This window comes from Procambarus clarkii, chromosome 47 (genome assembly GCF_040958095.1).
Source record: "Procambarus clarkii isolate CNS0578487 chromosome 47, FALCON_Pclarkii_2.0, whole genome shotgun sequence".
Classification (NCBI taxonomy): Eukaryota; Metazoa; Arthropoda; class Malacostraca; order Decapoda; family Cambaridae; genus Procambarus; species Procambarus clarkii.
The window spans coordinates 15,310,861-15,332,342 of NC_091196.1; the positions used below are offsets into that span (position 1 = coordinate 15,310,861).

The 21,482-nt window shown below is 43.4% G+C and overlaps 1 protein-coding gene across 1 annotated transcript in view; it reads right to left on the bottom strand.

The window, feature by feature from the left end:
* Positions 1 to 721: 721 nt before the first annotated feature.
* The window catches only part of LOC123749789 (protein O-mannosyl-transferase TMTC2), a 918,506-nt gene continuing 897,745 nt past the window's right edge, over positions 722 to 21,482 (bottom strand). The window contains exons 7-12 of the mRNA XM_069301975.1: positions 19,218 to 19,332; positions 13,335 to 13,482; positions 11,060 to 11,383; positions 6,931 to 7,015; positions 5,661 to 5,839; positions 722 to 3,977 (exon numbers count right to left, since the gene is read on the bottom strand). Of these exons, the coding sequence (XP_069158076.1) occupies positions 3,810 to 3,977; positions 5,661 to 5,839; positions 6,931 to 7,015; positions 11,060 to 11,383; positions 13,335 to 13,482; positions 19,218 to 19,332 (1,019 nt within the window). The 3' untranslated portion in view covers positions 722 to 3,809. The remainder of the gene's footprint in view (positions 3,978 to 5,660; positions 5,840 to 6,930; positions 7,016 to 11,059; positions 11,384 to 13,334; positions 13,483 to 19,217; positions 19,333 to 21,482) is intronic.

Here is a 21,482-nt window from a genome sequence, read left to right on the forward strand (position 1 = left end):
CTTTGGCAGTGATTGGCCATTCAACTTCATTTTTATGCCATTAGCTATTCACACAGCTTGCTCCATGGTCGGGTACACAAACACGCCTTTACACCCAACCCGCCCTCAGGCGCTGATGAAGTATTCAACGCCCTTGTATCTCGCCCATTAGGCATTCGGATCCCTTTGATGAATGATTACCTTGTCATCAAGGCTTCCGCCTGAGCTTCTGAAGACTGCCAACTCACTTGTGAGGATAACACAAGCACACAACACTCTTGAGAGGATAGCACAACAACACGACACACTTGAGAGGATAGCACAAGCACACAACAGACTTGAGAGAATAGCACAAGCACACAACACACTTGATACAATATAGGCCAACAACACAATGCTCTTAAGAGGATAGCACAAGTACATAGCTCACTTAAGAGGATAGCACAAGTACATAGCTCACTTAAGAGGATAGCACAAGTACATAGCTCACTTAAGAGGATAGCACAAGTACATAGCTCACTTAAGAGGATAGCACAAGTACATAGCTCACTTAAGAGGATAGCACAAGTACATAGCTCACTTAAGAGGATAGCACAGCACACTTAAGAGGATAGCATGATACAATACACTTGAAAAGATATCACCACACTTGACAGCATATCACCACACACTTAAGAGGAAATCACGACACACACTTGAAAGGATATCACAACACACTTGAAAGGATATCAAAACAACACCAATAATGAACACGTATAATATATTTGATATTAATGATAACATATCACTATCATCGGCACATAATTATCAGGGTAGAAACACCAATGTATAATACGACTCCTTTATACTTGTTGATCAGCGACTTTCGCCCTTAGTTAAAGCAGCAATATGGTCGAGAATGATGAATTACATGATCGTTTGAAAGCGCCAGTGAAAATCCGACGTTTCGTTTTTGTTTTCAGAGATTTCCGAATCATGATGGGAGTGAAAAGGTTCGGTCTACAGACATAAAGCAACATATTAGCTGGCAAATGAAGGCCGAAAGGCGCCGAACACGTCATAAATATGGCTTGTTGTGGTGAGAGGCTTAGGCACATGTTAGACCAGAAGGGGGTGGAGGAGGAGGAGGAGGGGGAATGAAGAGAGAGGAGAGCAGGAGGAGGAGGAGGAGGGGAAGGAGAGAGGACTTCACTTCAGGGTGCTTAGTGAAGAAACTTTTGAAAAAAATGGGGTCCTTAAAAAATCGATATATTTGGTTCAGGTTATATACATGATCTTACCTCGGGGGATGATTCAATTTTGTTGGTATCGTCTGGGTAGCCAGACTGCTTATACACATTTCAGAGTGATCCCACCGAGGTACTCAAACATACACCGCACGTCCATATACGCACTAATGTACTTTCAGCTATGAACGTCCGCTTCGAGGCAATACTCTGTTTTGATCACACTGGTACGTACTGACGAGAAAATGGCTGTATCGATGTGAATACTGTTGATTAAAAATGATACAATCCCAAGTGAGGGAGTCGAGAAGAGTCTGATCTGGGCAAGCTCTTGGATCTTTGTCGGCCTCAACCTCTTCGTCCCGTGGTCCCGTCTCCATTTCTTTAGACCTGCGTCGAGTTCTTGAGGAACTCGATGAAAGCCAACTGAAGCTGGAGTGACAAGGAGGTCTTTGGATAAGTGGGAACTCTGGTCTCCTACACTTGACCTGATGAGCTCCCCAATCCACCCAAACACGCCATGAATCCTAGAGTGCCTGTTCGATGCTCTGTAAGTCCGGTGAGCCTCTACAAGATCCGCTGGTGAGGCTTGGTGCTACGCCTACCAAGTCGCACTAGGCCTGGTGAAGAAACTATTTCAATTGACTACTCGAGTACTTAATGAGTTACTGCAAGGTCTACCGAGTTCCTCTTGGTTCTAAGAAAATACTGCTCGACTTGGTGACTTGCTGAAAAGCAAATAAAGTTACTAACGTAGTTCAAGACTTATCTAGACAACTCTAAATAACCTCCAAATTCAGTCTTGAACATTTCATGTCGAAAAGCTACAGAACAGGTTACTATTAACCCGAACGGGAAAACACAAGACTTTGCAGGGTAACCTGGGCCAGGTCACTCCCAGTAGACCACTGACTGGCCTACACGTCCATGGTCCATGAAATATCTCCGTCGGCTTCCAGCAACTCTAAATACACTGGCAGAGGAGAGGCAGACAAAGGCCAGCCACCGGAATTCAACCCCTTTCTCGTCATAAGCACTGGGACAAGAGCACTGATGGACTTTGTACATTAAGACGCTGTCGGCTGCACAATGATTTGTTGATTAATGGAAGCTTAATATATTTGGTTATATCCTTATCTTCACGGCCATTGATCTTCAAAGGAAAACAGGATATGACACAATATGTGAAGAAGTGAGTGTAAGGAGGATAAAACTAGTGCCATATTGTTATGGAATATTCTTGGCAAATATCACAGACTGATGTTAAGGAATGTCCAAACTATGACACAGAATTATGTTGTTTAGTTTAACGAGTGACGTCGCTGAAGGTCCAGAAGTGGTCGTGCCTCAAGTGAAGATTGTATCCTCATCTGGTGAGGAGTTCTGTGTGCTAACGAGCAGTTCTGGAGGCGATGGTGGCAGCGATGCCTTACATTAACTTGGAATCGTTCTCATTACATAACCGCACAATAATCTATAGATAAAGTTCGCTGTAATTTTAACCTTAATCTCACTGGGCTTCACAATTCCTGGGAGGGTCGCAAGAAAGGAGAGCGGTCATGTTAACAGGATTGACCATTAAGGGATGGAAAATCCCCTTTTTTTTTAGGAGTAAACAATTTGATAAAGGATCTTTACTCACGTTGAAAGCGATTAGTTGTTTGATAATAATGCAATATTAGCGAAGGAAATGTTAACAAATATCACACAGAACACCGATGTATAGGCCGTTTACCACAGAGGGACACAGAGAAGAACTTTGTCTTCAAGGGCAGAGCTTCTCCCAAGAACCTTGTAACACACGTCTTCAAGAGTAAAGCTTTCCTGAAGGCCGCCTTAACAGGGTGGATACTGATGCAAAAAAAGATCTGGAATTACTTCGAGAACAGGTGTCTTAGGTACGGGATTGTCATCATCATCATCATCTGGTGTACGGAGAGCTTTACTTGGAAATGATCAGTTGGAGTTAGAGTGCCTTTGCTGTCCTCCGATGGAGGAAAAGCTGGCACAACATAACTCTGGAAGGCTGGGTAGTATGTACATGGTAAAATATCACGTTGAGGGAAAACTTATGTCGTCATTAGTGGCACGGTGGCCAGAAAGAACATTACCAAGTTGAAGGAAAAGTCTTGGGATATTCTTCTAGTTCGACTTTCTCCCTTATCACTTCCCAGTGGCAAACCTTATAAAATAAAGAGTAATGAAGCATTCAAAGATTCATAAAAACATGGTGAATGATTTTTTGGGGATATAATGGAGATATAATGGTGTATAGCATCTAATAAAACAAATCTTGTAAATATATTTTGGTTCTGTTGTCTCGTTGTTAGTCACCGCGGAGTCGAGAACCACGATGTGGAGCTCCTGCGGAAGACCGACTCACTCCAGCAGACAGAAGAAGGCAACGGCACTGGTGCTTCTCGCCGGCTGCCTCACCCAAGTATTCTTCCATACAGGATAAACAGGAATACTATGGATCCATCACAGAAACCAATGCAAAACATTGTCTGGGATCGTCTACAAATTGAGCTCCTGATATATTAGGGGATCCTTAACAACGGCACGACGCCCACAGAGTGTGTGGTGGTCGCTGCCGTAGGCCCACTAGGAGAGGCCCTTCTTGTTAACAAGCGCCGAGAGTCTCTGCAGGTTGGTAGTGGTCTGGGGATCGCCGGGTGCCAGTGCCAGTGCCTCGTCATAGTGCTTACGTGCCTCATCCAGCTTGCCATTCAAGTGAAGAATGGCACCAAGGTTACGGTGGCTCGAGACATCCTGAGGAAGAAAACGGAGAAACGCTTATTTTAAGCAAGAGTTAAAACAAACCTAAAATCAAATGTGATTTCCTATAGCATGTGAGGCCGATTGAGCTTCGGCCTCACAAGCATGGGGTTCACAGTTCGAGTCTCCTAGAGCCCAAGTGAATGGAATAAAACAAACCTATTTTGTTCTACCAATAGAATAAAACATAATATATGTTCATAAGGAAACACATCAATACATTTATAAAAATTCAAAAGACTTCATAAAATGGTTGTTCATTTATAACTGAATTTACAAGATTTTAAGCTCATTATTAATTTAGACAAGGAAAGGTATTAGTAGTACTGATTAAGTGCTGATTAGTACGTGGAAAGGCCCAGCACTGATTATTGTAATTATAAAATGATAAAGAGTATAATAAAAACGAAGCCCATTTTGACAATATAATGAATAACAGGAACAAATTAAAATAATTTAGTTTTTAAACAGCATTAATAGATAAATATTAAGACATGAAAAATAACAAATAACTATATTTCAAGCAGAAAATTATCGTGATATATAAAATTTAGAAAACTAACAAAACTAAATATAACATGGAATCACGGAAAGTTGACAGCCTATGTAATTGACGTCGTCAATAGTTTTGGCGGCCAAGCCTGGATCACGCTCCCACTGAACCCATAGCTTATGAAAGAGTGATCTGATTTCAGCAGGATTTAAATTGCTTGTCAACATGTCACTACTCTGTGACAGTTATTTCTCAGTATTGTCAAGTACCCAGCGGGCAGTTCAGCTCCTGACTAGTTTATATTTTCTATACTGCAAACCTGCTACACTATTAAATACATCACTCATTTTTTTAAGTTGTATTTTCTCACACTCAAGTTGATTTTGCTGGTAAAGCTTGAGTTGACAGTGACACGGGATTGTCAAGTGTAAGAGAGGACAACACACCCGGTAGGAGATGGCAGTGAGGGTTAGGCTTGACACCCAAGGAATGTCTTTAGCATTTCCGCCAGTCACAAATAAGTTCACCAATGTCAGCATTTCGTAGGGACCATAGTTCACATCCATACAAGGTGAGACATTGACATTTAAATGTCGACCTTTTGTTTGTTTTCCTTCGGCCTGGCATTTCAAATTTCCTGACCTCTGACACCATCAGAAAATGTCACTCGTAGGTCCATTAACAGAGAAGCTTAAACAAAGCTATTTTTCATAACAATAGTAGGCCTAAAAAATCTATTTTGCTCGAATTATCCAGTTGATAAAGCAATTTTATTTTGACGTAATTAAACAAAGGTTTAAACAAATATACTTTAACATAACCAACCATTTGTTAAAACAAATCAATTTTGAGGTAACTAACCAATTATTAAAACAAATCTATCTTGAAGTAACCAACAAACACTAACCCATAGTCCAGATTTCTAGAATTTAAAGTTTTCAAGTGTAATTTATTGCATATTATCATCCGCCTGAAACATTTTCACTAGCTTGTCTTGAAAGGTGATAGTAGTGAATATTCTCCCTCCTGACTCTCTATCTCTCTGCACCAAAGCTTCTACGGCCAGCAAATGGATTTGCATCACCTATAGTTCCTGCATACCTTCCCGGTTTGGTGCCTTCTGTTGATAATTACTTACTTGCAGACTCTGTAAAGATAATATAAATATGTTGCGAGGTGCTGACCTTGGGTCGCAGCTGGACGGCCCTCCTGTAGAAGGTCTCAGCGTGCTGGTTCCTGCCGGCGAGTCTGAGGGCCGTGGCGGCGTTGAAGGCGGCCGTGTGGTCCGTGGAGTCGAGGAGCGCGGCCCTCAGCCACGCCCCGACCGCCTCTTCAACACGGTCCTGTTCCAACAGCAGCTGACCTGTAGAGGTGGAGGTAGGGAACTGTAAGACAGAGGCCGCTCTTACCTTAAATATCCACACGTCCTCTACTGTAATTCCCGGTACATTCATCCTTACGGAACTCCTTGGGAATCTAACTATAAAATATTATAATTATTACTTCTCAACATCTCATGTAATTAGATTACTGGTGAATGAAGTAATGATATTTGCGTATATTTAGGGATCTAGAGATAGGAATTTTGGAATGCGGTTTTGTCTTTAAAGATAGTGTATATCTTATATTTTAAACTATATTTCAAGAAATATTTTGTCCCCATTTCCTGATCTTCAGTCCATTTCTTGACCTTCTGCCTTAACTTACTCCGCAAGGCTCCTGCCTTAACTTACTCTGCAAGGCTCCTGCCTTAACTTACTCTGCAGGTTCCTACCTTACCTTAATATAGTTACCTCTGCAGGCTTCCTGCCAAGCATCCTCTTATCCTGTTGATAAGCCCTTGTTACTCCAAGTCTCAGTAGACAAGCTCACACTAGTCCTTTACCGCTCACCGCTTTTTGTAGGCTGTATACAGGTGTAAGCCTCCTCCTTCCCCCCCTTCCTCCTCCCTTCATTAATCCCTAATCCTCTCTGAACGGAGGTTTTCTCTTCCTCTTTGCCTCTCTTCTTTCATTCCCCTTCAAGTCTCTCTTCTTGATCTTTCCTTCTACTTCGTCCCTTTCTCAGTACCCACTCCATTTGCCCCTTTCTCTTATTTTATCATTCTTCGCTCTGTCTTCCATTCGTTACTGTCTACTCCTTCCCCAACATAACCCCCTTCCCCTCCCCCCACCCTAACATTGCCCCCTCCCTTCCCTTCGTCACCCCCCTTCCCTCCGTCACCCCCACTTCCCTCCGTCACCCCCACTTCCCTCCGTCACCCCCACTTTCCCTCCGTCACCCCTTCCCTTCCCTCCGTCACCCCCCCCCCCTCCAACAAACCCCCGGCGGTATATACACATTGGACTTAGGAAAGAGAGGGGGAGTAAAAGCCCCCCTTCTCTCTTGAGCCACAGAAGTAGGGTGTGACATCTGTGAGCCACACCGTACAGGGTGTGCGGGGGCACTACTTACCAAGGTGTTTGTGGGCGTGGGGGTCGTTGGGCGCCAGAGCCACCGCCCGACGGAGCCACTGTTCCACCTCCTCCACACGACTTCCCTGAGGGAGACATAAACACCCTCACTCACAGTCTGATGGATCTGTTTAAACCATGTTATTTTATAGAAGTTGAATAATTTTGCCCCTCCCCTCCCCCCTGCGCATGAGCAAGATTCTGACGGTCCCTGACAATGGCCCTGAGGCTCCTAGCAATGGGCTAGGAGCCCTCCTAGCTAGCAATGGGCTAGGAGCCCTCCCAGCCAGCAATGGGCTAGAGGCTACTAGCACATAGCTGGTATCGGACATCTTAGCCAGTTACAGTTTGAGAAGACCCAACACTCCCGCTGAGGCGCTGGTCTGAAACGTCTCCACCTGCAAGGGACAGAATGGGATGCGAACATGACCGAGAAATTGATGACAGCGCCTCAACCTCTTCAATCAAGCTACTAAGAAAGCCTTGCACAGACTCATATTAAGCCGTGAGACGCGCCGAGATGTTTATTACTGAGCTTCTGCGAAAAATACAGGACCTACAAACACTATATAGTTTAGTTGAACAAAAAATCAAATACATGCAACTACGTTTTCTTCGGTGGTAATGACAAGCCACGTCAGAATACATGTCCTTCAAACACACGCAAAGGAATATTTTTGACCAAACCACACACTAGAAAGTGAAGGGACGACGACGACGTTTCGGTCCGTCCTGGACCATTCTCAAGTCGATTGTGACATAAATCGACTTGAGAATGGTCCAGGACGGACCGAAACGTCTTCGTCCCTTCACCTTCTAGTGTTTGGTCTGGTCAACATATTTCAGCCACGTTATTGTTGCTGCTCGTCTGCAAAGGAATATTTACGTGTTGTGCGAGTGTCTCATTCCTGCACTTCTCGTCTAGGAGGGAGGCGGCTCGAACCGGCGCCCTGTTTACTCTCTGTGTCGACCAAAGGCCTCATATCGCTCCCAGCAATTAGACTTCAAAGGACGTCGTCGTCAGAGCGATGATTGGGGCCCGCTGTCCATGTTAGCCTTTGACCAGGGCCCCTAATCAAAGGCGTTGGGGGTCCCCGCCCCCTCCTCCTCGTGCTCAATAGTCGCCTATCTTCCCCCCAACACCTCCATTATCCACACTCACTCACCACTACCCTTATCCAAGATCCGGTTATTCCGCCCGCTGGATAATCCATCGCTACTCTGGATCATTGTTATCGGAAGGTGGTTGGTTTGAGGGAGGGGGGGGGCGTTATATCGAAGTGGGTGTTATTGAAGTTAGTCCTTATACACAGTATACCAGATGTCTGTCAGGCTTTTGAACTGGATGCTAGCTACTGAGAGTTCACATATTGAGCTATTCACATATTATTCACATATGTGAATATCACTGAGATATTGAATATCACTGAGATATTCACATATTATTTGGTTTACCAAATGGCTAGCGTCCGGTTATGTTTACTGACATAACATGTATTTCAACTTTTATAATTCCGGTTTAATGAATTATCGTACTTAGCGATTCAGATTTAAGATCCAAAGAGAGACAAAGGGAAAGATAGAGCCTGAGACGGAAGATACCATTATTGATAACATCCGTGTGAATGCACAAACGTTTCTGTTGTCAGCCTATAGAGAGGCTCTTGAGGTGTGTCCTCTGTAGTCTGACAACATCGTGGACTACAGCGAGCGTCTCACCCATATTCTAAGACACTATCCCTGGAAACACAAACCGAAACTGTCTCTATTTTCCGCTTGCTACAACTTGTAATAAAGTTGTTACATCTTGGCTTAACGTGTTTATGACGTATTAGAACGTTGTTACAACTTGCTATATTGGTTGTTATAAGTGGTTAGGAGGTGTTAAACCTTGTTCGAACGTTGCACCAACGTCGTAGTTTCGGTGTGTGTTTGGCGGGTATAACTTTCAAACTCTTAAAACAATCAAATTCATACCGAGTCTGGTTATCTTGAGGTTATCTTGAGATGATTTCGGGGCTTTTTAGTGTCCCCGCGGCCCGGTCCTCGACCAGGCCTCCACCCCCAGGAAGCAGCCCGTGACAGCTGACTAACTCCCAGGTACCTATTTACTGCTAGGTAACAGGGGCATTCAGGGTGAAAGAAAATTTGCCCATTTGTTTCTGCCTCGTGCGGGAATCGAACCCGCGCCACAGAATTACGAGTCCTGCGCGCTATCCACCAGGCTACGAGGCCCCCTTATCCTGGTATCCTCAAAATACTTAAATATTCTCATTTACTTTAAGAATATATAATATTCTTCCCCTCTGGATACATATTACAGATTACAGAATACAACAACTCAGAGAGTAATAACTTTTCTTACTCTCTGAGTAACTTTTAAGACAATAAGTTTTATTTGTATTATATGAGGGGGAAAATTTAGCAAATAATATATGTAATAATAATAATAATAATAATAATAATAATAATAATATTTAAATATTATGCAAATTAGTCAGTGTTCTCACAAGCAGCACATGACGCGAGGGCACGAGATCAGGCAGCAGCAGCAGCAGCAGCAGACTGAAGATGGATGCCAGGGAGGGGGAGAACCCCACAATGGGGGAGAGGGAGGGAGAACCCCAGGGTGGGGGAGAGGGAGAGAGAACCCCAGGGAGGGGGAGAGGGAGAGAACCCCAGTGAGGGTGAGGTAACCTTGAGGTGATTTCGGGGCTTAGGGACCCCGTGGCCCGGTCGTCGACCAGGCCTCCTAGGAGAGGCCAGACCAGACGAGGACAACGTACGCACAACGTACCGACGATTAACGAAGTTAGAAAGTAGAAATCTGAACTATTGAGTCGGACAAACTTAAAAATTATGTTTTACTTGTGTTGTTTTGACAAACTAAACTAACCTCCCTAGGCCTAATACACGATATCTGAGGCCTAATATAGTACACATGTGTGCTATACTAGGCCTAGGAATATTTAAGTTTGTTTTTAGCTTCATTTATTTTAAAAGATTTCCTTTTCTCAGAAGTCAGGCCTGGCCTCGGGCCGGGCTTGGGGAGTAGGACTCCCAGAACCCCACCAAGCAGGTATCATCCAGGTTAGGCTAGGTTAGGTTAAGTTAGGTAAGGTTAGATTAGGTTAGATAAGTTTGATCGAACTTGTATGTTAGTTTTAACTCAAATAAAACAGATTAAATTATGTGCAGTGTAATGGAATGCTTTGTCATTTCATCATTTCATAAGAAATAAATTTGGAAAACATATAACTTCAGGAAAACTCTGGCAATTATTGGGCAAACCTGGCCTTGCATATATATATATATATATATATATATATATATATATATATATATATATATATATATATATATATATATATATATATATATATATATATATGTCGTACCTAGTAGCCAGAACGCACTTCTCAGCCTACTATGCAAGGCCCGATTTGCCTAATAAGCCAAGTTTTCCTGAATTAATTTATTTTCTCAATTTGTTTTCTTATGAAATGATAAAGCTACCCATTTCATTATGTATGAGGTAAATTTTTTTTTATTGGAATTAAAATTAACGTAGATATATGACCGAACCTAACCAACCCTACCTAACCTAACCTAACCTATCTTTATAGGTTAGGTTAGGTTAGGTAGCCGAAAAAGTTAGGCTACGTTAGGTTAGGTAGGTTAGGTAGTTGAAAAACAATTAATTCATGAAAACTTGGCTTATTAGGCAAATCGGGCCTTGCATAGTAGGCTGAGAAGTGAGTTCTGGCTACTAGGTACGACATATATATATATATATATATATATATATATATATATATATATATATATATATATATATATATAATATGGTTTTTAAATGATGATTGTATTCATGCACATGTATTGTATAAGCTGTAATACAACTGTATCAATTAAATACATATATCATACCAACTGAGGACGTGCTCTTGGAGAGGGGAAAGGAATTATCAGGGAAAAGCGCCAAGCCATTACGACTATATACCACTTCTATAGAGTCAGGATTTGGCATGTGACGGGGGGGGGGGGGATGGAATGGTGCCCCACCCCTTAGAAGGTCGGGGATTGAACGCCGACCTGCATGAAGCTCTACCGTCGCTCTACCGACTTACATTTGCCTGCAACATCCTGGAGAATGTGAGATGGGCGGGGATGTGGTGCGGGTGGGCGGCGAGGGCGCGGGAGAGGGCGGCTTGGGCCTCTGCGTGCTCCCCGGCCTCCAGGTGGGCCTCGGCGGCCAGGGTGTGCAGGGAGTGGGTGCCGTACCCGTCGGGGGCGTGCGTGAGGGCGTGCGCCACCTCCTCCAGGGCGGCGTGTGGGCGGCCGGATAGGATGTGCGCCCTGGCCAGCCTCTGGCGACAGGTGGTGACGGCCCAGCTGTGGCTCCAGCTGTCCCTAGCAGGTGCTGAGCCGGTCCCACGGCACGCCTCTAACACCTGTGGTGCATACAGCTGTTTACATCTGGCTACATATCTGTTTGCTGGTCCCTGGCTACACACACACACCTGTTACTGGCAGGTGTGCCTGGCTACACACACCTGTTACTGACAGCTCTGCCTGGCTACACACACCTGTTACTGGCACCTCTGCCTGGCTACACACACACACCTGTTACTGGCAGCTGTGCCTGGCTACACACACCTTTTACTGGCAGCTGTGCCTGGCTACACACACACCTGTTACTGGCAGCTGTACCTGGCTACACACACCTGTTACTGGCAGGTGTGCCTGGCTACACACACCTGTTACTGACAGCTTTGCCTGGCTACACACACCTGTTACTGGCAGCTCTGCCTGGCTACACACACACACACCTGTTACTGGCAGCTGTGCCTGGCTACACACACACCTGTTACTGGCAGCTGTGCCTGGCTACACACACACCTGTTCATGGCAGCTGTGCCCGGCTACACACACCTGTTACTGGCAGCTCAGCCTGGCTACACACCCACCTGTTACTAGCAGCTCTGCCTGGCTACACACACACCTGTTACTGGCAGCTCTGCCTGGCTACACACACACCTGTTACTGGCAGCTCTGCCTGGCTACACACACACCTGTTACTGACAGCTCTGCCTGGCTACACACACACACCTGTTACTGACAGCTCTGCCTGGCTACACACACACACCTGTTACTGACAGCTCTGCCTGGCTACACACACACCTGTTACTGACAGCTCTGCCTGGCTACACACACACCTGTTACTGACAGCTCTGCCTGGCTACACACACACCTGTTACTGGCAGCTGTGCCTGGCTACACACACACCTGTTACTGGCAGCTGTGCCTGGCTACACACACACCTGTTACTGGCAGCTGTGCCTGGTTACAGACACCTGTTACTGGCAGCTGTGCCTGGCTACACACACACCTGTTACTGGCAGCTGTGCCTGGTTACACACACACACCTGTTACTGGCAGCTGTGCCTGGTTACACACACACACCTGTTACTGGCAGCTCTGCCTGGCTACACACACACACCTGTTACTGGCAGCTTTACCTGGCTACACACACCTGTTACTGGCAGCTCTGCCTGGCTACACACACACACCTGTTACTGACAGCTCTGCCTGGCTACACACACACCTGTTACTGGCAGCTGTGCCTGGCTACACACACACCTGTTACTGGCAGCTGTGCCTGGTTACACACACCTGTTACTGGCAGCTGTGCCTGGCTACACACACACCTGTTACTGGCAGCTGTGCCTGGTTACACACACACACCTGTTACTGGCAGCTGTGCCTGGTTACACACACACACCTGTTACTGGCAGCTCTGCCTGGCTACACACACACACCTGTTACTGGCAGCTGTACCTGGCTACACACACCTGTTACTGGCAGCTGTGCCTGGCTACACACACACCTGTTACTGGCAGCTCTGCCTGGTTACACACACCTGCTATTTCACTCACAATTAACTCATCCATAATAACATTGACATGTTATCTTGATAACGTTAGCTTCTCATCTCAGGTCTGGTGATATCTCCTATGTGCTACTGAGAAATATTTTGTATATTTTGGCTACTCAAATTTCTAAGTTAGATTTGAATCAATAAATAACAAATCCCAGGCATGAAAATTATATAGAAAATTTGTATTATTCCATTTTTTAAATTTAATATTTAGAAAAATTTATTTTTGTATTTGTTTTTAATTTTTAAAATTTAAAAAAATAAGAATGCTACGATCCCGAACTGGTTTCGAACCTGAATTAATAGGGTTGACCTTGTATATAAAGTACCAGTACCGCTTCCCCAGTGATTGGCTATAAGGATTGGTTAGTCCCCATCATATATAATAAGAGATTAATGAAGAAAGTCCATTAGCAATACACCATCCACTCCCCTTATACCAGGAGAGAGGCCTGTAGGCCTACCTTAATGGCCTCAGCGTGGCGCCCCAGCTGCTGTAGGGCTCCTGCCAGGCCTAGGTGGGCCTGTGCCAGCCACGGCCGACTCCAGAGTGCTGCTCGGTAGCTGTCTATCGCCTCCTGCGGCCGACCCGTAGACGCCAACAGCAGTCCTCTGTCGGGAGAGTGAAGGTTCTGTGGCGCATGACAGATATCATGCCCGGAGATCCTTGCAGCAGGATGGGTATCGAACCAACGTTCTGGGTAGTCCCAGTCGCGTTCTATTCCTGTCCTCCTTCAATAATCTTTTAGATCTATGTGTGTGTGTGTGTGTGTGTGTGTGTGTGTGTGTACTCACCTAGTTGTGTTTGCGGGGGTTGAGCTCTGGCTCTTTGGTCCCGCCTCTCAACCGTCAATCAACAGGTGTACAGATTCCTGAGCCTATCGGGCTCTGTCATATCTACACTTGAAACTGTGTATGGAGTCAGCCTCCACCACATCACCCCCTAATGCATTCCATTTGTCAACCACTCTGACACTAAAAAAGTTCTTTCTAATATCTCTGTGGCTCATTTGGGCACTCAGTTTCCACCTGTGTCCCCTTGTGCGTGTTCCCCTTGTGTTAAATAGACTGTCTTTATCTACCCTATCAATCCCCTTCAGAATCTTGAATGTGGTGATCATGTCCCCCCTAACTCTTCTGTCTTCCAGCGAAGTGAGGTTTAATTCCCGTAGTCTCTCCTCGTAGCTCATACCTCTCAGCTCGGGTACTAGTCTGGTGGCAAACCTTTGAACCTTTTCCAGTTTAGTCTTATCCTTGACTAGATATGGACTCCATGCTGGGGCTGCATACTCCAGGATTGGCCTGACATACGTGGTATACAAAGTTCTGAATGATTCTTTACACAAGTTTCTGAATGCCGTTCGTATATTGGCCAGTCTGGCATATGCCGCTGATGTTATCCGCTTGATATGTGCTGCAGGAGACAGGTCTGGCGTGATATCAACCCCCAAGTGTTTTTCCTTCTCTGACTCCAGAGAAGTGTGTGTGTGTGTGTGTGTATGTGTGTGTGTAAATCACGAAAATTAATACGTCATGGAAAAATGTGGCAGTGTCTGACCACGAAGGAAGAATTTAAAAAGGAAATTCCTTAAACCACCATGAAACCGTCAACTCTCGTTTCAATGCACTCAACTCTCGCCTCAAAGCACTCAACTCTCGTTTCAATGCACTCAACTCTCGTTTCAATGCACTCAACTCTCGTTCCAATGCACTCAACTCTCGTCTCAATGCACTCAACACCCGCCTCAATGCATTCAACTCTCGGTTCAATGCACTCAACTCTCGTTTCAATACTCAACTCTCGTCTCAATGCACTCAACTCTCGCCTCAATGCACTCAACTCTCGTCTCAATGCACTCAACTCTCGTCTCAATGCACTCAGCTCTCGTCTCAATGCACTCAACTCTCGCCTCAATGCACTCAACTCTCGCCTCAATGCACTCAACTCTCGCCTCAATGCACTCAACTCTCGCCTCAATGCACTCAACTCTCGCCTCAATGCACTCAACTCTCGCCTCAATGCACTCAACTCTCGCCTCAATGCACTCAACTCTCGCCTCAATGCACTCAACTCTCGCCTCAATGCACTCAACTATCGCCTCAATGCACTCAACTCTCGCCTCAATGCTAACTCATCGTTTTGATAATCTTTGATTTGCCACAAAGCAAATCCCTAAGTAAGTCTGTCACGAGATATTTGTTCACATCAATGATCTCTTTACTAGTACCCGAAAATCTTTACTGATAACAGGTGTACTGCAAGGCACGATAACAGGTGTACTACAAGGCACGATAACAGGTGTACTACAATGCAAGGTTTCCTACTCCTTAGCAACATACTTCATAAGACTCATAAACGGCGTGATCGATGTTGCACAATCGTTTCCACTCACACCACACAAACTCCCGCAATTCGTGAGAGGTGTTTAAAGTGGTCGTACAGTTAGGATCTTTCGTTGGGTCGTTCTGCTTAGATGTTGATATCTTGCTATCCCCTTTCAGGGGGGGGGGGTGTTTGGTCTCACTTCCCCTCTCGGGGCCGCTATCTGTGTCATCATACGATGACACAGATATGATGACACATGTATGATGTATCATCATATTGTCATCATACACTTGTATGATGACAAACTTGGTCTTAATGGTCTATGTTATATCATAAATATTATGTCATTATAATGATCCAAGTAAAGCAATCCAATTACCATTTTATTGATTCAATTTGATTAAATTTCTTTAGTAAATTAAATCAATTATAAATACTTGACGATTTTATGCATTTATACATTTTCATAAAAATGTATAAATGTAAAATAAATTAATGAAGTAGTTAGTACTGCTACTGTTGTTGTCATTACTGTTACTGTTGTTGTCATTACTGTTACTGTTGTTGTCATTACTGTTACTGTTGTTGTCATTACTGTTACTGTTGTTGTCATTACTGCTACTGTTGTTGTCATTACTGTTACTGTTGTTATCATTACTGTTACTGTTGTTGTCATTACCGCTACTGTTGTTGTCATTACTGTTACTGTTGTTGTCATTACTGTTACTGTTGTTGTCATTACTGTTACTGTTGTTGTCCTTACTGCTACTGTTGTTGTCATTACTGTTACTGTTGTTGTCATTACTGCTACTGTTGTTGTCATTACTGTTACTGTTGTTGTCATTACTGCTACTGTTGTTGTCATTACTGTTACTGTTGTTGTCATTACTGTTACTGTTGTTGTAATTACTGTTACTGTTGTTGTCATTACTGTTACTGTTGTTGTCATTACTGCTACTGTTGTTGTCATTACTGTTACTGTTGTTGTAATTACTGTTACTGTTGTTGTAATTACTGTTACTGTTGTTGTCATTACTGTTACTGTTGTTGTCATTACTGCTACTGTTGTTGTCCTTACTGTTACTGTTGTTGTCATTACCACTACTGTTGTTGTCATTACTGTTACTGTTGTTGTCATTACTGTTACTGTTGTTGTCCTTACCGCTACTGTTGTTGTCATTACCGCTACTGTTGTTGTCATTCCCACTACTGTTGTTGTCATTACTGCTTCTGTTGTTGTCATTACTGCTACTGTTGTTGTCATTACTGTTACTGTTGTTGTCATTACTGCTACTGTTGTTGTCCTTACCGCTACTGTTGTTGTCATTACTGCTACTGTTGTTGTCATTACTGCTACTGTTGTTGTCCTTACTGCTACTGTTGTTGTCATTACTGTTACTGTTGTTGTCATTACTGCTACTGTTGTTGTCATTACTGTTACTGTTGTTGTCATTACTGTTACTGTTGTTGTCATTACTGCTACTGTTGTTGTCATTACTGTTACTGTTGTTGTCATTACCACTACTGTTGTTGTCATTACTGTTACTGTTGTTGTCATTACTGCTACTGTTGTTGTCATTACTGTTACTGTTGTTATCATTACTGTTACTGTTGTTGTCATTACTGCTACTGTTGTTGTCCTTACTGCTACTGTTGTTGTCATTACTGTTACTGTTGTTGTCATTACTGTTACTGTTGTTGTCATTACTGCTACTGTTGTTGTCATTACTGTTACTGTTGTTGTCATTACCACTACTGTTGTTGTCATTACTGTTACTGTTGTTGTCATTACTGTTACTGTTGTTGTCATTACTGTTACTGTTGTTATCATTACTGTTACTGTTGTTGTCATTACTGCTACTGTTGTTGTCCTTACTGCTACTGTTGTTGTCATTACTGTTACTGTTGTTGTTGTCATTACCCCTACTGTTGTTGTCATTACTGCTACTGTTGTTGTCATTACTGTTACTGTTGTTGTCATTACCACTACTGTTGTTGTCATTACTGTTACTGTTGTTGTCATTACCACTACTGTTGTTGTCATTACTGTTACTGTTGTTGTCATTACCACTACTGTTGTTGTCATTACTGTTACTGTTGTTGTCATTACTGTTACTGTTGTTGTCATTACTGTTACTGTTGTTGTCATTACTGCTACTGTTGTTGTCCTTACCGCTACTGTTGTTGTCATTACTGCTCCTGTTGTTGTCATTACCGCTACTGTTGTTGTCATTACTGCTACTGTTGTTGTCATTACCGCTACTGTTGTTGTCATTACTGCTTCTGTTGTTGTCATTACTGCTACTGTTGTTGTCATTACTGCTACTGTTGTTGTCATTACTGCTACTGTTGTTGTCATTACCGCTACTGTTGTTGTCATTACTGCTACTGTTGTTGTCATTACTGTTACTGTTGTTGTCATTACCGCTACTGTTGTTGTCATTACTGTTACTGTTGTTGTCATTACCACTACTGTTGTTGTCATTACTGTTATTGTTGTTGTCATTACTGTTACTGTTGTTGTCATTACTGTTACTGTTGTTGTCATTACTGTTACTGTTGTTGTCATTACCGCTACTGTTGTTGTCATTACCACTACTGTTGTTGTCATTACTGTTACTGTTGTTGTCATTACTGTTACTGTTGTTGTCATTACCACTACTGTTGTTGTCATTACTGTTACTGTTGTTGTCATTACCGCTACTGTTGTTGTCATTACCACTACTGTTGTTGTCATTACTGTTACTGTTGTTGTCATTACCGCTACTGTTGTTGTCATTACTGCTACTGTTGTTGTCATTACCACTACTGTTGTTGTCATTACTGTTACTGTTGTTGTCATTACTGCTACTGTTGTTGTCATTACTGTTACTGTTGTTGTCATTACTGTTACTGTTGTTGTCATTACCGCTACTGTTGTTGTCATTACCACTACTGTTGTTGTCATTACTGCTACTGTTGTTGTCATTACTGTTATTGTTGTTGTCATTACTGCTACTGTTGTTGTCATTACCACTACTGTTGTTGTCATTACTGCTACTGTTGTTGTCATTACCGCTACTGTTGTTGTCATTACTGTTACTGTTGTTGTCATTACCGCTACTGTTGTTGTCATTACTGCTACTGTTGTTGTCATTACCACTACTGTTGTCATTACCACTACTGTTGTCATTACCACTACTGTTGTCATTACCACTACTGTTGTCATTACCACTAACGTTGCTATTACCACTATACATCAATTTACCAATATATATTATATCACCTCACAAATTGTAAGCTAAATGTTTTTCTAGTTATGTCTAAGAGTTTGGCTCGTACAAGTGCACTTGTTCAATCCGTCCTCTTAAGTTAGCTCGTTTGCTCGTATGGCCAAACATGGACGTAATATGAAATGAAATCGGCTCACGAAAGTGATGTACTGTCCCGTTTTCTATTTTGAGTACCCCCGGCTTACTCGTTCAGGTTAGGAGAGGAAACTTTCAATTAACGTTTTTCATGACGTTTTGAAACCTTAGGAGAAATTCCTTCCCTCCTAACCTACCAGAGGACCCTTAACTTGCTGTTTTAGAAAAAAAAAATCAAAGTTTATTTTTAATTATTTTTCATTTTCAAATTACGTCCATTTTTGGTCATACGGGCAAATGGCCAAATTCAGACGTAGTTTGCAAGAGAACAGGTTGACTTGTTCAGTCCAGCCAGAACTCAAATCATTGTAAGTTGTTATTTATATGCAGCTACATAATCGTATATAATCGTAATCATATATATATATATATATATAATATATATATATATATATATATATATATATATATATATATATATATATATATATATATATAATTACTATAAGTTATATGTTATATAAAGTTTGTTTTGCATAATCTGTTACGTTTAAAGCTGCTAACCTTTGTAAACTACAAGGCCAAAAAAAAGCTTCTGATTTGTATAAACTGTTGTGAATAGAGCCTGTAAATGTAAATCTAAGCTTACATATTAAATGTAAATCTAAGCTTACAGATTAAAGTGGGTGTCCGCCATGGTGGGAGCGTGGCTGAGGGCCCCGCGGTAGGCCGCCTCCGCCTCCTGTAGCCGCCCCTGTTCGCTGTAAACCACTCCCAGGTTGGACAAGGCTGTTACGGGAGAGACAAAATACGTGACATGAGAGAGTGAGAGAACCTGTGTCAAGGGAGAAAGAGAGAGAACACATATATTAATCGCAGGGAATATATCTCTTTTTTTTATTTGTTTACACCCAGATCTTAAAAATTGGAATATGTGGGTGGGATATAACCCACATACTCATACAGTCACTTGTACATAAGTATACACACACATATACGTAACTCATAAGTATGGCCTGAATAATAGCAGCTCTGGATGTGTGCAGCATTAAATAATTGTGAGATTGTAATTTACTGGACGACCGAACCTCTCCCCCCTTGAGTAAGACCACAGTCGATACCCCGTAATGGAAGGGGGGTAGGGAGGAAAGGTGGGGGGGAGGGAAGGAGGGGAAGGGAAGGGGGAGGCAAACAGTCACAACGCGTTGCATTACAAGAGGGGCGACAGTGTCAACCGCAAGCGGCAGGACAACGGGAGCAAGGAGAGGTGGATGATGGTAACAGACCGGATGCAACAGGAGCAAGGAGAGATGGATGACCGCCAACAGTCGCCACAGGGAGGAGGAAGACACAAAGTCGTGGACTATCTGAAGATTTTTGACCGACATTGATGATTAGGAAGTCATCATGTTATCATGTTGTGTGTCACCACACACACATATATAACCTCTATTTGGACTGACTTACAGGTAGGTAGTAGTGGATATTGGGACGTTTCCTCTATTTATTGGCTCTGGAACCTTCTACAAGGCGAAGACGTTTCTGCCCATCCTGGCGTCACAGGAATGATGATATTGTCAACCAATGACTGGAAGGCGGCCCAAAGGCTTCTTATGATTGGCTACAGCTCACCTGCCTTGGCCAGCAGAGAAAAAGTGTGGAAGCATTTTGGGTTTCAACTTGGTAGATATGGATAAAAAACTCAATAACTTCAGAAGGAAGCACGCAGCAGACGTATCAGTGGAGGGAGAAGCAACTCAAGCACTCTGAAGAGTGTGTTGCTTATCTTGCACTCTGAAGAGCCTAGAGTATCGCCACTCGCGAGTACGGATGAGTGATCGCCTCGAGGGACGGTCCCGGGGAGCGAGTGACGATCTCCACGCCCCCGCAGGAGTCGACACCTGACAACAACAGTCAGGTCGAGACACTCACACCAACGCGCCATCAAATAACGAACAGTGTCTACTCATGGTGGCGGTGACAGTTTGTGTTTATGAGTCGTGGCGTGACAACAGATCCAGGGGACAGATTCACGAAGCAGTTACGCAAGCACTTACGAACGTGTACATCTTTCCTCAATCTTTGACGGCTTTGTTTACAATTATTTAACAGTTTACAAGCATGAAAACTTGCCAATCAACTGTTGTTATTGTTATAAACAGCCTCCTGGTGCTTCGGAGCTCATTAACTGTTTAATAACTGTAAGCAAAGCCGCCAAAAATTGAGAAAAGACGTACAGGTTCGTAAGTGCTTGCGTAACTGCTTCGCGAATCTGGCCCCAATCCCAGGACTCACGAAACAGTTACGAATCTTTCCTTAATCTCGTACATCTTTCCTCAATATTCGTGGCGTGGCTTTCAATTCACGAAAAGTTTACGACCTCCTCACAACTCACAACCGGCGAGTATATTGTTGTTACAAACAACCTGGCAGCGCCTTGGAGCTCATAACCTTGTAAACAGATGCCAACAACCCCGTCATGGGTGAGAAAAGATGTAAAGGTTTCGTATGAGGTTGACGCACCTACTCCAGTGGCTATTTGGCCATGCCACTTGCCACGGTATTAAGAGTACTTGCCATAGTATTAAGAGTACTTGCCATGGTATTAAGAGTACTTGCCATAGTATTAAGAGTACTTGCCATGGTATTAAGTGTACTTGCCACGGTACTAAGAGTACTTCCCCGGTACTAAGAGTACTTGCAACGGTACTAAGAGTTCTTGCCACGGTACTATGAGTACTTGCCATGGTACTAAGAGTACTTGCCACGGTACTATGAGTACTTGCCATGGTACTAAGAGTACTTGCCACGGTACTAAGAGTACTTCCCCGGTACTAAGAGTACTTGCAACGGTACTAAGAGTTCTTGCCACGGTACTATGAGTACTTGCCATGGTACTAAGAGTACTTGCCACGGTACTAAGAGTACTTGCCACGGTA